General features: G+C 37.6%; 2 protein-coding genes across 7 annotated transcripts in view; one reads left to right on the top strand and one right to left on the bottom strand.

The window, feature by feature from the left end:
* Positions 1-4,792, top strand: LOC123709074 (RDS/peripherin-like protein xRDS35). Its single transcript, XM_045660179.1, has 8 exons — positions 1-83; positions 456-665; positions 1,478-1,570; positions 1,643-1,743; positions 2,658-2,757; positions 3,407-3,553; positions 3,854-3,973; positions 4,664-4,792. The coding sequence occupies exons 2-8, from the start codon at positions 504-506 to the stop codon at positions 4,760-4,762; spliced, it is 822 nt and encodes a 273-aa protein (XP_045516135.1). The 5' UTR covers positions 1-83; positions 456-503; the 3' UTR covers positions 4,763-4,792.
* LOC123709073 (nesprin-1) overlaps positions 4,793-17,761 on the bottom strand; it is a 137,996-nt gene continuing 125,027 nt past the window's right edge. For 5 of the 6 annotated variants that reach the window (XM_045660172.1, XM_045660174.1, XM_045660177.1 and 2 more), the window contains 11 exons: positions 13,654-13,878; positions 10,604-12,913; positions 10,138-10,326; positions 9,606-9,985; positions 9,219-9,257; positions 8,262-8,424; positions 7,763-7,994; positions 7,114-7,327; positions 6,858-6,999; positions 6,087-6,142; positions 4,793-5,466 (listed from right to left, as the gene is read on the bottom strand). In XM_045660172.1, coding sequence (XP_045516128.1) covers positions 5,247-5,466; positions 6,087-6,142; positions 6,858-6,999; positions 7,114-7,327; positions 7,763-7,994; positions 8,262-8,424; positions 9,219-9,257; positions 9,606-9,985; positions 10,138-10,326; positions 10,604-12,913; positions 13,654-13,878 — 4,170 coding nt within the window. In that variant the 3' untranslated portion in view covers positions 4,793-5,246. The remainder of the gene's footprint in view (positions 5,467-6,086; positions 6,143-6,857; positions 7,000-7,113; positions 7,328-7,762; positions 7,995-8,261; positions 8,425-9,218; positions 9,258-9,605; positions 9,986-10,137; positions 10,327-10,603; positions 12,914-13,653; positions 13,879-17,761) is intronic. The other variant, XM_045660175.1, reaches the window with a different exon arrangement.

Raw genomic sequence — 17,761 nt, 5'->3', positions numbered from 1 at the left:
TCTACATTTTTCTCTTTTTAAGTTATTATGATGGTGGTATCGATTTCTGTGTCTATTTCATCATTATTTTCCATTTTAAGCAAGTAGGTATTTAGTATTTAAATAAATATGTAATCTTTATTAAGTTGTCACAATAAAGCCTCGACTAGTGTTTGGTTAGGTTTATTCATATTGGTGACTGCATTTAAATCACTTGACATAAATATAGGGGTAAAAAGAAAAGTTAAAGACGATGGTGGATGTTATCTTTTAGGAAAATCTAGGCGTTCTCGCGAAAGTACTGTAGACAGTAGAGTAATATTATATATATATAGAGCAAGTGAATGCACATATAAAACAGCCGAAACCTAGTGGTTAACACTTATTTCAAACACTATGCAATCATATCCTTAGATACTACAGCACAGTACATACATAAAGTCAGTACAGTACAGGCCTTGTTCGTTTACACTTAGCTTACAGTGTATCTTCTCTACGGTTTAATCCTGCTTCAAGCGTACTGCATGAAGTTACACTACACTAGTGGTCTTCGTCTGCTTACGTGGGCGGTACAGTATCCTCATTGGAAACGCACTGCCTGCGTCACTCGAATCTGGATGATCAGTGGGAGTCTGGTTGCTGTTAATGGCATGCTGGTGTATGCTGCTTGTAGGAGTACTTTGAAGGTATTATGTAGCGACACAGAATGGCTACAATTATATTTATATATTTTTTAAATATTTTATATTTATTTATTAAGAAGATTAATAGCACAATACAGAAAATATTCACATACATATTTATTTTTTTAAAGCATACCAATTATTTTGGTTGTAGAACAAAAAAGAAAAGTGAATTAGTTGACAATGGATCATCCATCATGATCGAAATAATTTTGTGTCAAAGCTCTCCTTGCTGTCATGACACTCGTGGCGAACATACCAATGTCAATAGTCAACTCATTAAATCTGTTCGCTGCTCTAACCATAAAGTTCCTCCCTCTATAATTTGTATTCACTTTAGGTACCTGTTTCACGTGTCTTAGAGTTTTGTTATATGTACGTAGGTTTATTTTGCTTACCAGCTCGGTGCTATCGACCGTACCAGTAGCTATTTCCATTAGGTAAACAGTATCCGCAATATCACGTCTTAATGACAATTAGTGGGACGTTCCCTATCCCTGGGGTTACCCCTAAGTATATACATCTCGACATTAATCCGGACAGTCAGTGGTTAGACTGGGCGAGAAACCCTTGAGGTTGGAGTAACAGCACACCTTCCATAATTTTAGAACAGATATGCAAGATTGGTCCGATTGCTTACAATTTTAATAAACTCAATGTAGGAAACATTCGTAACGTAATTTTAAATGAAAATATCATTTATTCATGTTACTAAACGCTCTAATACAAGAGAGGACTTGCATTAACCCTTTTCAATCGCTTAGTTTTTTAAACAAAATGTTTGTCAGCAACTGAACCATGTCACATGTTTTAAGGGCCTTTTAAAAGAGCTGTCATCGTCGTTACGTCTGGGTATCTCGCAGTATCTTACAGAGCCGTCCTGGAAAACATTACTGGATACAATGCAGGTTAAACTGTTACAGCACTTTTCCCTGAAAACGTATAAGAGTGAGATTCTTTAATAATAATATAAATTTTAGGTGGAATTGAATTGCTGCGGTGCTGATCAGCCGAGCGACTGGTATGAAATACCCTGGATTAACATCGATTATCTCAATGAAAGCTCAGATCTTGCTATGAAGTAATTTTGAATTGTTACTTTTTTTGTTACACCCGACTATTATATTGACGTATTCAGTTTAATGATAGATATTTCTTTCTTTGGGGTAAAAAATTAGGAGTAACAAAATTAACCGACTCCAAATTTGGTTTTCGGTTTGACTTATATGCTGTTGGTAATATTTAAGTATGACGATCTGCTTGGCTTTCCAGTAAGTTCACCAATCAGATAAAATCTTTGGGAACAGTCTATGTTTTATAAAATTCATTGTAGTAGCTTTTGAAGTATGTGAGGCCTTCGCATTTTTGGTGAGGCATACGTACTCGTACAATATCCAATCGAAACGACTAATCCCAACTTCTTGCGTGTACCACCATGACGCCAGAACGGGCGGGCGAGTCATGTCGATCGTCCTTAAGAATCCATCAGTCACTTAACGCGTATTATTATACACGATTATTTCCAAGTATACAGAATACAGTATTGTCTTTGGTTAACATAGCTTTTACACATTGAAAGAAAAACATTTTTTAACCGGATTAAAGCTATTTGTATTATTATAAACTTATAATTATTTTACATAATTTTAAATTTTTCCGACGTTTCGTGTGCTTTACGGCGTGCGTGGTCACGGTGATTGAAGAAAAAATGTGTTGAATGTTATAAGTATCACAGCTGTAGAGAAAGTTGTGTTATCTGTATTTATTTCCCCGGAGTTGGTATCGACTAAAAGATGATGATAAAATTTAAAATTATGTAATAATAATACAAATATATACAATATTATATAATAATGCAAATAGCTTTAATACAGAATACGTTAGACTGTCATTCAATTAATAGAAGTCGACCTAAGGACGACGGTAAATTTCCTCCCATTTTTTTTGCAAAAGAGTATAGTTAATTAAAGTATTATTTATTTTACATGATTACAGGTTGGCGGGTTCAGACGGCAGGGCGACTTCTCCAGTAACTCCATACTCTTGTTGCACTCCACGTGTGCTTGCTGCGTGTTACCACGACCCATTGCAACAAGTCAGTATAGATTCTTCAGATTTTTTACTCTGTGGTCATGCAAGAACGGCGAATATTTATTTTATATTTAGCTATAAATATGGAAGTATTTATTATTCTGTATGCATATAGGTTCATCTTAAAGTAACAGAGAATTCATACGATAAAAAATTAAAATATACGTACAAATAAACTCCAAAAGCATAGTTGAACTAAGTAAATGCCTTTGTTTCCTTTCTGAAATTGGCTTTTTCAGCATTCACCTCGACAATCCTGTTTCGTCGTCTCGCAGCATAATCTTCCGAAAAGTAAATGTAACTTTATAATTAAAAGAGGCAAAATTGAATTCGTCCAAACTCCAGCTGAACTCTGTTGTCTGTTTCTCTGGTTCTGAACTGAGTTAAGATTTAGATCCAATGTTAGCAGAGTCGAGTCCACGAAAGTACACAAGTACGAAAGTACAATGAGAAAAATGTTATTACACATCGTAAAGAAGCAGATTCAGTTTCAAAACATCGTAGTATCGTAGTAGCGTTAAAAGCGATAGGCGCAATCCTTCTTCTAGTCACCGCAATCCTTCTTCTAGTCACCGCAATCCTTCTTCTGGTTACATAGTAAAGAACAGAATCTAGAAAATTCGGTAAGGTTTAAATATGTCAAAACTTTTTAGTGGGAGTGGCGTGAGGCTTGGTCGAGTTCTCACCCGTTGGTGGGTGCGTCGCTCCACGCTCGCGGATGCGTAGATGCTGTTAGAGCGCCGCTTACACGGGCTACCCTTGCACTTCAGCTGTGTAATCTTCTATCACTTATTGTCCAGGTACACTGGTTACAATCCTTTATAGCTCTTGGCCTAACATTTCTTCATTATGATTTTTTGTAGGCAAATATTTTATGGCCTGTGCATTAAACATATCGACTGCTAAGTATGACTTTCGTGCGTCAAATCAATAAAAAAATCTGACGTATGGGAGACACCAATTCCTAAACTACAACTGCTCTTATGACATTAATAAACAAAAACTTTTTTATTCATAACAAAATAATAAAAAATCTGGAAAATAATTGGATTTTAGTTAAATTTACAAAAAATCCAAGTGGATAAGTATTTTCATTATAGGTGGTAATAGTATGCCTGAGTCAAGTGATGGTGGGCAGTGCACGTGATGCAGTTGTACGGGGAGATGCTGCAGGGGTTGGCCGGGCCGCGTTGTTCACACCACCAGTAAATGACGATACAGTACGTTATATATTTTAATTTTCCCTAAGTAGTTTAATGAGCAGTGTTGGTGTAGTGGCTTCAGCGTGCAATACTCATCCCTAATTCGAGCCCCGGCTGTGCACCAGTGGCATTTCTGACTTAGCGCATTTAACAATCGCTTGACCCAAAGTCGTCGGCGTGTGTCAGGCTTAGGAGGTTGATCACCCATTTGCCTATAAGGCAAATGATCATGAAACATATACAGAAATCTGAGGCCCAAACCTAAAAGGCGCCATTGATTTAAGTGCTTTAATAAGTCTATCCGGCACACCGAGATTTCTAGTCTTCCAAACAGAGCTATATTTTGTATTTATATAAATGACGTCCGAAATACATGGACGATTGAATGACCCATGAGCTCGTAATCGAGTGGTAAGATAACACTTTACGCAAATTTCAAGAAAAGAGCGTATCAATTCTTAATATCGGCAACGCACTTGCGACCCTACTGGCAATGTGAGTCTCCCTGTACTGTATTGCTCAGTTAAATCAGGTGAGCTTCTTGCCCCTTGTTTGGCCCGTTATATAAAAAGAACATTACGACTTCCTTACGTCAGAAACGTAATGAATTTCGACGTATGGGGCCATAGTTCGCCCTAGACTTGATTTATAATTATTTTTAAAAACGAAATATTTTAATTATTTTATATGTGTATGTGTATCCCTCAGTTTATAGAATCGGAAGTATGCGTGGCTCGTAGCTCGGTTCCTCGGCGTCGGCGCGTGCGCAGACTTCGGACGCGACTCAGCTATCCCTATCTATCTTAAATTAAGGCAAATGTAAATAAAAAGCGTACAATCAATGCAAGGCTTTATTGACTTTATAAACAGTCCTTACAATCTATTTTAAGTAACAATGTGTGAATAAGCCGTCGCCTCGTATCATTTGTGCGGCGCCATCTTTAAATACAGATTATATAAATAATAAATGTTAAATATATTTTGATATAAATATTTCGTTCGAACCGGCGCGTCGTCGACGCCCGCGCTCGTCTTTTAAGCAAACGTTACAAATATACAAAAACGTTTATATACATGCGCGGGCGCACTAGCACCTATACTTGGAATGTCACTCCGCGCTCACACGCCGCGTTTTAGCAAAAGCAGGGTTGAGCGCACACGCGATTGTCAAAATGGCGACCGGGGAGAAATATACAGAATCTAGACTTAAGAGGGAGAGACCTGGATTTGGCCTCAGAGAATTCAGTACAAGACTCCCGAGGGAGGAAATTTACGAGATAATGAGTAATATTTAAATGGGGGGTGGGCCATCGGGATACCGCAACACGGGCTGGAGACTGGGCGTGGCCCGACAGTCTGTTTGAGTGTGAGGGGCCAGAGCGGCCGCCCCTAGGAGGAGGAGGAGTAGGGCCTGGAAAGGCAGAGATGCGCGTGCGACGCGACATACGAATCTTAAGCCTCGCTGGACGCCCGACAGAGAGCGCTCTTCCGTTTCATCGCTCGCTGGAACGCTGGAAACACAACATACATTACACATTTCTATAATAATCACAGTTATTACAGCTTTCAGTTTAAAATTAATTTAAGGCGCCTATCTTGTCCAATCAGAACACGATCTGTCGTGATTGACCAATCACAAGCGATCAAACTATATTTGTTAACATTTCCACTCGCAACGATATAGTTAAATACTGTAATAAGATGTAGTTTTTATATGACTTTAAAGAATAAGAAAAAGTTTCCAATCCTCTGAGAAGGTAGGTTTTTTAACATTTAATATTATTTCTATATTTTGTTTTTTTTTCTAGCTAATGTTTAGAACACGTGTATAGTCTACGGCAAATTGTATCAGTAAGTGAAAAACGTAACGGCCAATCTCAATATCTATCACGAAGATAGAAATAAAACTACGTTTTTTGAGACTTAAATAAGAATAATGTATTAAAATTGAAAAGCTTATAACATTCGCATAAATTATTTATGTACTGGTAGTGAAATTGTCAATGGACGCACGCGATAAGTACAAGAAAATAACGAGGTTAAACAAAAATGAACAATATACAGTTCGATTATACTCAGTGTACTAATTGATGAGTTATTGAGACTGGCACTAACAGAGTGCGATACTTACTCGTTGTCGGTGAGAGGCGGCAAACTGAAGCTGGGCTCTTCATCATCCTGCATCAGCTACGGAGACAATAATACGTCAAAATACTGTGCCAAGCTCTACTAGTGAGGACGCTATTTTAATATTTTATTATTTTTACATCAGTCCAATTGCCCCGTAACTAGTGTACTCATCTGTCTCTCTTCATCTCAGCGTAAACACAACTTGACAGAACGAGACGGTGAGTGCACCGTTAACTTTTTATGATTTATCTCATATATTAAAATAGTGTTTGAAGGATTACTAAATAATGTATCTCATTTTAATTTGAGCTAAAATTAACAAACTTCTTGAACGTATAATCGCGAAAGTGCAAATTTTGACTCCCTTGTCAAATCGTATATCTTTATAGGAGGTCATTTCACGGAAAGAGACTATCTATTTATGACCGATCGTTAAACCCCCCCCCCCCCCCCCTTTAAGGAGTCCGTTAAAGAAGTTTAAACTCGCGTAATATCTTCGGTAACTATGCAGTGCATTTCTGTTCGTTTCTCAATTGTGTAAGCTAATTTGCCAATGTGCTTTTAAAAGCTGTGATAAGCGAATTATTCATTTTCAATATTAATGATAAAAGGTTCTAAATGAAATTAGCTCAAACATTTATTATAGCTTTTCTAATATTCAACAAATTTCTTTAAACATACTAATATTGTAGGAACCCAGAGAAGCCGAGTTGTTGATCCAACTGTTTAAAAAAATGTTCGTATGTCCGAGCGTATACGTATGTGTACGTACCTGCGGCGCAAGAGTGGCGGCAGCAGCGGCGAGAGCGGATCCAGTAGCGGAGGGCTCCCTGGCCAAGGCTGCGCCCAATTTCAGAGCGTATACGGCTGACAGCTTGCGGAGGGATTGGAGGCGCAGGCGTAGCTCACCCAAACTGAAACAATTTATAAATCATCTTATTATGAATATTATAAAAAAATGTACGTATGCAATCAAGCTTACAAGAATAATCGATGCAAATTCCGGGACATAAACTCAAGACACTCACCGCCTACACACATCCTGTGCATCATTCCCGTGTAAGAGTTGGGCTGCATCTCTTAAAGCCAGAACTCTGGGTTCAGCTCGACTGAGTTCGTCGCGAAGTTCGCTGAATCTTCGGAACTCTACCCTCAGCTCGTCTGGAGGCCGACTCAAACGCAAAGGCTCCCGGGACCGGACCAGGCGCTCTGCGTTGCCGAGTTGGCTCACCAATTCTACCACTGTGGAGTTAGGAGATTTATAATCTATGGTATAGCTTTATTGACTTACATAATTTATTTTTTATCACGCGTATTTCAAAGAGCTAGGCAGAAACCACTTGCTACAGTCCTGACATAGTTCTCTCATCATCCACTTTCATGCTCATCGAATATGGGAACCTTCAACTTGTCCTTTCTCCAGTACCTTCTTTTTTTGGTCCAGGTAAATACGACAAAACCTTTCCAACCTGATCTCAAAATAAAAAATATCTTTCTATCTAAAATGGATTTTGTGAGGAAGTTTTTATAATTATAAAAAGTTGTGCCTTACGTTCCTAAATGTTAAAAAATCAATTCTCTTTCTATTTCATATTTTCCTAGTAAGACGAGGGATTCTTATAGAACTTTATTCTCACGTCCCACTCAAGTCACTTAGTAACCTATGTATAAACTCACCGATATCATGGAACTCCCGATTGTGCATGAGGGCCCTCTGCAGCTTGGTCTGCCAGTCTGCTGCTCTTGCGCATGCTTCGTCCCATCTCCGGTTCGCTTCGGCGAGTCTTTCGCGGACGCGTTCGGCCGCCGACACGTCACGCGCGTGACGAGCCACGTGCGTGCCCACCACGTTGAGAGACACTACTAGGGCCTTGTGAGAGTCTAGATCTAGCAGGAATTCGCGGTGGTCCTGAAGATGGAATTTGAATAAATTGAAATTAAAAGTTACTTAACAGAAAATAAGCTTAATAAAGCTTTAAAAATATGAAACCCTTATAAATTTTTAAAAATAAAAACAATAAATATGTATTAATAAATAAATTCAGTCTTAAAAACAACAGTAACTAGCAAAATAATCAAAAACATTAAAAAAAGGAGAATATTTAAGAAATTTTGCTCTCCTACTGGAACTGAACTTTCGAAATAAAATTGTGACCAACTTTAGATTTTTTTTTACCTGTATGGTGTCTTCAAGGGCGTCATATTGTTCTGGAGGTTCATGTCTCGCTTCATGCGTGGCTTCAGCGAACTGGAGCCACTGCTCGAGTCTCCACAAATCGTTATCCAGCTGTTTCCAGTTCCGGTCAGAGCAGAGTGGACACGTCAGCCGACCCGATTCACTGGAAATGTTTTTATTATTCCTAAGTACTATATATAAATATAGTATTTGAGTAAAAATGAATGGTAAAAGCATATTTATAAATATAATATATATACGTAGTACTATAAGAATTTGTGTAAAATTATTATTTTAAAAAGTGAACAAAAATTAGTGCATTCAATATTACAAATACATGCCAACTATTGTCTATTCTACAAGCCAAACATAGTTTTATTATCTGTCACAATATCTTAATTATATTAAAAGTTAGAATCGTTAGCAGTAAAAGAGTTCAAAATTGATTTTTTTATACAGCACGAGTCGTTTGGCCACCATCCCTTTGCCGTTTGTTATGTGAGATGCGGCCTATTGGAAGGCACGCCTGTCCTGGAGATGCCTCTTTAACTGCTAATAAGTTATTAGTCAATACGTTTCGAAGTTACATTTACTAAGATAAATCAGTACTTTAATTTGCTTTTTAAATTAAAGTACTGATTTGTGTCTGTCAAATTATATATACCAGATACTCTAATATGAAATTGACAGTACATAATCGCAAAAAAATTGAGTTTTTAAAAATTATTTTTTATACTTTAGTGCCATCTTAAAATACCGAACGCAAAAATAGAAAATCGCTCGGCACATATATTCGTAAAATACAAGATAATAAATGACAATAAATTTTATAAAAACTAAAGGATAATTAATTTATTACTGAGAAACGGACTGTTAATGACGTACAAGAATTGTGACAGACAATAAATCCGGAGCAATCGCAATGTTTGAAGGTGGATTATTGTAAGCGATACTCACTGCTCGCAAGTGAGAGCGTAGGACGCGGAGTGCGGCAACCTAGGACGAGAAAACCACTTTTTATCACGCATGCTATTAACAGGCAACACTTTACAATAAACCCTACTTCATCATTTACAAATTCATCAATCAAACTTACCTACAGTACCTACGGTATAGTCGCAGATAAAATTACATAATCGTTCTTTCAAAATCATATACACGAATTAATTTCAAAATTCATTAACTAATTTTGAAGTTTTAACGATTCTTTAAAGCCAAAGCAACCGTTATTCTTGTTAAGTGCTGAAAATGTTTAGTGCTAAAGTACTGAAAAGCCCGCCACCAAAGTGCCAGCTGTGGAACCAGCTCAAATAAACCAGAGAAGTCCGTTTAAAAGTAAACTACCTTAAGTTGTTGATTTGGAGTTCTCGTTTCTTGGCCTGGTTGAGCAGATCTTCGTATCGGAGTGCGAGAGATTCCACTTCCTGCAGCATAGCTTCATCCTCCGTCGCGTCGCATTCTGTGAGGAGCAGTTCGGATAGATGTTTGGCCAGCTCCAAGGTTTGCGAGGGTTTCGTGCCAGCTTTGGCGATCTCTTTGGCGGCATTGGCCAAGTCTTCGCTGGGTGCGTTTTCTGGTATCTCGTGAACCAGGGCTGTTCTTAGACCTTCTAATGCCTCCGAGGCTTCTTTGACGGCGGAGGCTAGTTCAACGCGATAGGTTTCTTTGGAAGTTAATGTGTCGACTTGGAGAGCGGCATCCGTTTCCCACCTGAGGGTGTCCACCTAAAATACACTTATAATTTAGCAGATATGTCTCATACGGTCGCCTTTATAATCAGTTCTGGTAGTGATCCAGAATTTCGAAACTACGAAATCCCCATTTCTTATTGGATATCTTTACAAAACACATAGAAAAAGTAGATGTAAAAGCCCACCTGAACTGCAGTATCGACATCTCCAACGACCTCGGCCCTCGCTATGTCGAGGCGCATGCGCACGTCGGAGTAAAGGGCCCGATACTCGGCCACCATGTCTGGTACTCCCGCGACACTCAGCACTGACGCCGCGAGTCTGTCGCCTGCCTCGACGTACGACTGGCATTCTTGGAGATCTCTTTCTACACCCTGTGTAACAGAAATGTATTTGATCAACCAGATACAATGTAATGTGTATATTTCACTACAAGTACGTATTTTAAAGGTTGTTTACAAAATTTTGTTAATAATTTGACATATATATAATATAATATATTCTTCTTCATATTTTTATACAATGAAGGAACATAGTTATATATTTCATAAAATTTCATGAAATTACAGTAGAAGTAAAAAAAAATTATCGACTGTGTTAATCTTTTAAATTCTATAGAAATCTAAAGTCAAATGAATTTGATGTCCTTACCTCCAATTCCTTGAGGATCGCTTCTTTGTCCGTAGGTGTGGGCGAGAGGTGTAACGCTCTCGTCAGTCTGACGTCGGCCTCGGCCAAGGCGACCACGGCCTTGCCGTGAGCTGCCACGAACTGCCTGTGGGCGTCAGCTCCAGCCGCATCCACTCTGAGCCTCAGCTGCTGCCAACGTCTCACGGCCGCACGTAGTCTTGCCGCATCATCTGCGCCATTTCCACGAAGCTCTATTCCTCTGGCAGACACTATTCGACCGTATGCGTCCTCAAGCTTTTTGACATCACTCTCTAAACTGTCCAAGTCTTTGATGACAGCCTTCGATACGCTTTCATCTTCGTTCTCTCCGCGTTGTTTTCTAGCTTCGACCTTTTCTACGCGTTTCTCTATTGCATCCAATTTCTTTTCGACTTTGGGCAGTAAAGAGTTCGCTAGTTCGGCCGATTTGCGTATTTCTTTGAGGGCGGTCTTGCGTTGCTCCGACATTTCACAGATGTTCTTCCATTTCTTGTCAACGATTTCCACTCCTGTGCGTAGATTGTGCAAATCAAAGTTACCTTTTAACACGTCGGGGTCATTAAAAACTAGTTCGCAGAGGTTCAGCGTATTACCCACTTCTTCGCTTTCGTTTTCAATATCTTTGTGAATTTCATCCCGGCTTTGGAATTGGGTGTCAACTGCTTTGGTTGTCAACTTTTCTATAATAACTGAGGTAGAAAGCTTAGATTCAATGGAGTGTAACTTTGTTCGAATTTCTGTCAATCTCTCCTCAAGTTGTGAAATGGTTACCAAGAGCTCAGTGATTTTTGCTATTCTACTTCTTCTCGACTCTTGCAAGTGATGCCATCGTTCCTGAATATCCTTCAGTTGTTTGGAAGTGTTCTTGCTGTAAGACTTTTCATCTTTCTTAGACAAGTCCACTAAGGTAATGCCTGTTTCAATTAGCCATTCGAACTCACGTTCCTTCATAGCAGTCTCAGCTTGAAGGTCTGAATTAATTCTCTTTATCAGGTCATGTGGATCTAATGCGCCAACTTCACTAGAGGACGTAGATTCGAGTCTTGTTTCAACAGACTTTAACCATTCAGAGAACCGTAGTAGCCTGGAGTCAAATATCGTGTAAATTTCTATCCTTTCCTGCAGTTTATGAATAATAATAGATAGCTGGTGTTCCAAATCAGCACGCTGTTGGCGGAGTTGCCATACTTTCTGGTTAACTATTCTAATATCCTGAGGACTGAGGCATTCTTTCAATTGCTCTTGAATTACACTTAAAGCTTCGATTTGGGATTCGGTTTTGTCGATCTTCGTTCTCAAGTCTGTAAATTTGTCAATTGCCTTCTTTATTTGAGGTCTCGACAGACGTTCTTCATCGGAGTAGGTCATTATGTCATTTTGAGTTCGTAAATATAGTTTTTGTAAATCACTTGTTAGTGTTTCGTACTCCGCAATGAGCCCCAATATCCTAGTGAGGAAGTCCCGCCACGTGTCTAAGCTAGCTTGCAAATTATCAACTCTCTTTACGATACCCGCATACTCCATCCTCACAGATGCACCGTAAGTGTCTTCTGTGAATTCTAGAACCTTCTTAAGGTTACTGGAAAGTTTTTCAGAAAACTTTCGTCCTTCTGGAAGTTTGTCTGCGAGATTTTGTACCTGTGTTAGCGTCTTATTTATTCTCTTTATATGTACATATCTTAGTTGTAATTTTTCTTTTTCTCTTTCGAGTTCTTTAAGCCATTTCAGTAATTCGGTGTAGATTTCTCTGTAGTCATCCCAGGCGGCAATTCTTGTACTGACTTCATCGTGTCTTTCGACAATTCTTGCAAGTGTTTCATTGTGAAGGTTCGTGAGCGTATCAAATTTATCGGCCAAGTCTCGATTGTTCGTATCTCTGTTTTCATTAATTAAGACAGATCTTTGCGATGCCAACAAGTTTCTGTGAACTCTGCATAGTCGACGATGTTCAGTTAGATTTTCGTAATCGGTGGGAACTGTACTAGAGAGGAACGATTGTAGATCCAATAAGTATTCGTGCCATAGTTTAAATGCTGTAGCAGCGTCTCCAGATCTTACTAACGCAGTGGAAAGCCTGTGATAATGCAGGAAAGTATCTCTAAACATCGCCTGCCATAACTCCAAAATCCTAACAATTGAATGTTCCTCAGATACATCGCGGTCTATCTCCGGTAACTCTGCTTTAGCGGGAGCAATATCTGCCTCACTCTTTCCGAGTGCGATTAGGTTATCTCGTAGCGCGATTAGTTTATCTTCAACGATTTCACCATCCTCGTGAACTGGAGTTAGATCCTGAAAAGATAAGGATATCTTTAAGGATTTATCGCGTAATACAATTATGACGAAATGTATTACACAACATGTGATTACACGGTCGATGCATTCACCCGTCGTAATCCTATAGGTGACACTGACCTTATAAGGGGATCATATCCCGTTGTAACTGGTCACGTCAGACGCCAATTCGGAACATTACGTGACTTAACACTAACGGGAAGTTATAATAAGAATCACGAATTTATTTCCGGTTCAATTATATTACCTTACAATTACTAATAGTAGGTACGTAAGAAAGTCTCAAATAGTTGTTGATATTTACTAAAATTACTTACTACGAACGTTCCGGTATCATTGGACTCATCAAATTATTTTCAGCTTTCTGGCTTAAAATTCAAAGAGAAGTGATGAATGTATACGCAAAAGAACGTAAGCGCCATTCACTTGATTATAATTAAATGTAGAAGACGTCACCAGAATAGTTAAAAATATTGCTGGAGCCCACGAACAAAGGCTCCACCGTCACGTAAATGTTCTGGCTATTTAACTTCTTGACACCATAGGCCTTGCGAGAAGATTGAATAGGACATTTGACGTGAACAAAGTGAAAACACTGACACTTTTTCAAACAAATATCCTTATTAGTAAATTAGGTTAGACTTGAATTACTTATTACTCTTAGGTTAGGCTAGATCGTAAAGTTCAAGTGAAAAGACGTATTAAAAAACATAATAAAACATCTGTATTTAACTCACTTGTCTCATATCACAGAACATCTCTTTGGCGTGTTGGGCCTTCGCTCTGGCGATTTGTCTGGCCTCTCCTAAGTCAGCAAGGGCCTGTACAGCACCGGCAACGAGTTGTAGTCGTCTAGCCAATGCATCTGCGTCAGCCTGTAACGCGCGGGAACCTGTCTCTGCGGCCACCCTGGCTGCAAGAGACCGCAGTTCTGCCACGCGGGCTTCTTGTTCTAGACATGCCTGGAATAATAATAGATAGTCTATATCATGTTTCACGGATATAAACGGGCTAATGTAGTGTTGCTAAAATTCTTATGACTATTGAACTTACTTACTTAATTTTAATATATAAACTTGCTAAGAAATTTAATATAGACATAAGAAATAACTTGGAAATTGTTAACGAAACACAGTAGGTAAGTAGATTTTAAAACATAATGAAACACTGAATATTCAAATAATAATTAAAAATAATCAATTTTCAAAAAGCTCTTAACAATCAAATTGCCCCTCTGTGGGGCGTGGGCCATGGGAAACACTAGGCTAATGTATACATTAAAAAATACTACGTCATGTTTTTCACACCGTATCACTGTAAAGCGCGACTTCGGGTCGCAATGATAAGGTGGTTAATATCAAATATATCAATATACTAATGAGATATATCATAATTAATAATATAGGCCAAGTAGTTTAGAAGTCGATTTAGATATTTATTAGTCACAGCTCTATAGAAGCTTAATTGGCCAATTATCCGCATCTCTTCACTTTCAGTGAGAGAAAAGTTAATGTAGGAACGCGTGAGAAAACATCACCAATTATGTATTATTAGTTACACTGTTATTTATTACGTCAAATGCTTTTATAATCGTAACCGGTGGAAAGTATGTCAATCTTTGTTGACTTTCTATAAAGGCTTGAAAATAATAATATTTTATTTGGATTGTCTCAAAATATTTTTTGTGAATATGTACTTGCTTATTCCCTATATAAAGCTAATCAAATAGCAAATATTTTAATAGGCTTATCGTAACGTATTTTTAAATGAATTTAGGTCAGTGGATCGTTTAGTAGTTTTATCAACCTTGAAACGATTCCAAGGGCTCCAACCAGTCTTATCAATGTTGTTTATCTTAACACTATTAAATAACGCGTATTGCCTTCCTCACGTTTATATGAACAAATATTGTTTACTGGGATTAACATATTTCCTCGATTGATTATTAATTAGTTATATAACTACAAGGTAAATACAATATTAATTCTATTACCTATTTTTTAAACGCCGGCAAAGCCTAAAAAAAACAATGGCGCCTACAACCTTTTCCATGTCTGGGCCTCAGATTTTTGTATCTGTTTCATAATCATTTATCATTATTTATCATCATATACATTTATTTATCAATCTAATAGGCATGGAGGTGATCAGCCTTCTGTGCCTGACGCACGCCGTCGACTTTTTGGGTCTAAGGCAAGCTGCTTTCAGACAGCTGGTAAACAGCCTCACGATGTTTTCCTTCACCGTTCGAGCGAATGTTAAATGCTGTTTTATTTTATACATTTAAGAGAGTAAACAGGTCAATGTTCATTCAGTAATGAACTGAGTGAAACAAACCAGATTCTCCAACTACATTTACCGATGAAATTAAAACATGAATTCGAACGCTTTAGCGGTTGTAACATATAAACAGTTATTCTGTTTTTTTAATGTAACAGATGGCAAACGCTGGCTGGTTGCTCATCTGATGTTAAGTGATGCCGAGGCCCATATACATAGACACATTGCCAGAGAAGGAGAAGTGCGTAGTCGGCCTTTTAATAATTGGTAGGCTCTTTTCTTGAAGGACGGATGTTGAGGTGATGCAGATGGTATTTTGTATTATGCCTTGACGTCCGATGATGAAGCTCGGTTACTGAGTCTATAGCTACAAAATAAATTCACTTTATGCGTGAATGATTTTATCGTCGTCTTTATTCAACTTTAAATCGAGTTTTAATTTATCTGTTCTGTTTTAACAGAGTACAAACAGAATACAGTCAAATGAATGAATGTCGATCAAACATCTCGAGATTTTTAACTTTTTCATTTCGTTTTTTCTATTGATTGCATTTTATTTAATTCCTTAGAAGTAATTATAGTAAATTTGTATTGTGTTTTTATTTTATTTATAATTTTACCTTTTCAAACACTTTAGTCTAACAATCTAAGATAAATAATTATTATTGCGCGCGACATATATGCCAAATGTCAAACTTTGTTGTTGTTAATGTAAATAAGGGGCTTCAAAGCGGCGTTGAGTACATTAACAGCATTCAGGATCATCAACTTTTCACTCATACCAACAATGTGAAAGTGGATTGTCATAAATGTAAGAGAAACAATTAATATTATTACAGTACTTTTTATTTTAACGGTATTTATTAGTATTGTCCAAAGGGTTCAATTATGTTCAACCTTCCCAAGAAATAGAAGAAGAACGTATAATAACGGTAATCCCTCCTATAATTTACACGCGGACCGCGTTATAGGTAATCGTGTTCTATGAGTATTCTTGTTTAAACACGTGTACAAATTCAATAAAGTTATATAGTTAATTTTGTAACAACACCATTGAAATGAGTGCAAAGGCATGCAAAACTAATTATGGACTAGACAAATATATATATATATATATTATAACTTGAGATAGCTCGGCGTTATATGGAAATCGCGTTATACGAAAACGCGTTCTACTGCCCCATTCCGCGAAATACACACTTCAACAATTTAAGTGTAGTTGATGAATTCGAAAATCAACAACGTTTGTGAATTATTGGCGCTAATATTCTGAATCTTACAATTATTTACTAGCGTTTGTAATCGGACTTTGTAAAATATATAGCCAAGTTACAATATATATATGTTATAAATATATGACGTGTACGAATAAACTAGGCCACACTATTTTCGTGAGGAAAGCATATTTTAGTTTATCTTACAAGTTGGCCTTGTCATGTAAAAAATGCACACATTGTATTACGACATCTGGTTTATTGATGAACATTGTTAATTCGTTTGAAAGTCACTGCAACGCAGGATTAAAACTATAAAAAAATACTGGATTTCCTAAAATAATACAATATCGCTTGTCGAATTGAATAAATGATGTTGTCAAAAAATGTAATAGGTATTATAAGGAACTGCAAACAAAATTCTTTAGCCAAATACTTAAGTATAGCAGATATCGTGTTATAAAGCACTGTGTCGGCTTAGTCCATATATCCACGCCCAGGCTTCTATTGATTAAGGGTGTTTGTTTCACAAGGGCGCACCTTTACGCCATCAAAACCGAATGTGATATAGACTTAAGCATATTTAGACCGACCACTGAACACCATTAAGAAGACATGGCAGACAGGGACATGGACATTGGACTCACTTTGCCGGAAGGCTGGTCCCCTAGTACGTTTCCGACCTTTAAAAAATTGGTACGCTCTTTTCTTGACATTTTTTATGTGGTTAAATTCAAATGAGCTATCTGAATTAACTTAAAAATAATTATCACTCAGTGCGAAAAGAACCGTTTTCATTCCAAGTTCACTCACCTAAGAAGACGATAACCTTTAGGCACTGTGCAATCTTTACTGACTGACCACATTTCAACATTAAAATGTTTACTTATAACCGTGAATGTACAAGTTAAATAAATTACGTAATATTAGTATTAACTAATAACTGTGTCCAACGGTATATAGCCCATAACTCAAAGCAAATCCTATAATCTGACTATGCAATATTTGTTTTCAATTCGGTAGTTAAACGTTGGCAAACGTAAGGCACATTGAACCAGATAAAACATTCATATATGGATTCTTGATGTCTAGTGGCACTGTTAAGGCCGCGAATGCGTTGCCGGCTTTTTTATTATGATTTTCGTTTTGCTGTTAAATAACTGTAACGCACGATTAACAACCATTGTGTATTATTTAATCCACAAGGCTGGGAGAGCTGGGTTTGGTCAAAAAAATATGAAGAAATGTTAATCAACATCGCCTCGACTTCGTGGATTTTTGAGTTGTATATTATTAATACTTCTAATATACAAAATGTCAAAATCTTTTTGGGTATAAATTTACACATAAT

Source organism: Pieris brassicae, chromosome 4, assembly GCF_905147105.1.
Source record: "Pieris brassicae chromosome 4, ilPieBrab1.1, whole genome shotgun sequence".
In the NCBI taxonomy this organism is placed as follows: Eukaryota; Metazoa; Arthropoda; class Insecta; order Lepidoptera; family Pieridae; genus Pieris; species Pieris brassicae.
Note: the sequence above shows the minus strand (reverse complement) of the source record. Positions and strands in the feature narration are given on the sequence as shown.

Bases quoted from the DNA above. Each gene is read 5' to 3' on its own strand.
- LOC123709074 (XM_045660179.1), top strand. From the start codon at position 504: ATGAAGTTACACTACACTAGTGGTCTTCGTCTGCTTACGTGGGCGGTA. The intron at 1,744-2,657 runs GTAATTTTGAAT...ACATGATTACAG, and splicing joins AGCTCAGATCTTGCTATGAA to GTTGGCGGGTTCAGACGGCA. The intron at 2,758-3,406 runs GTCAGTATAGAT...AAAACTTTTTAG, and splicing joins ACCACGACCCATTGCAACAA to TGGGAGTGGCGTGAGGCTTG.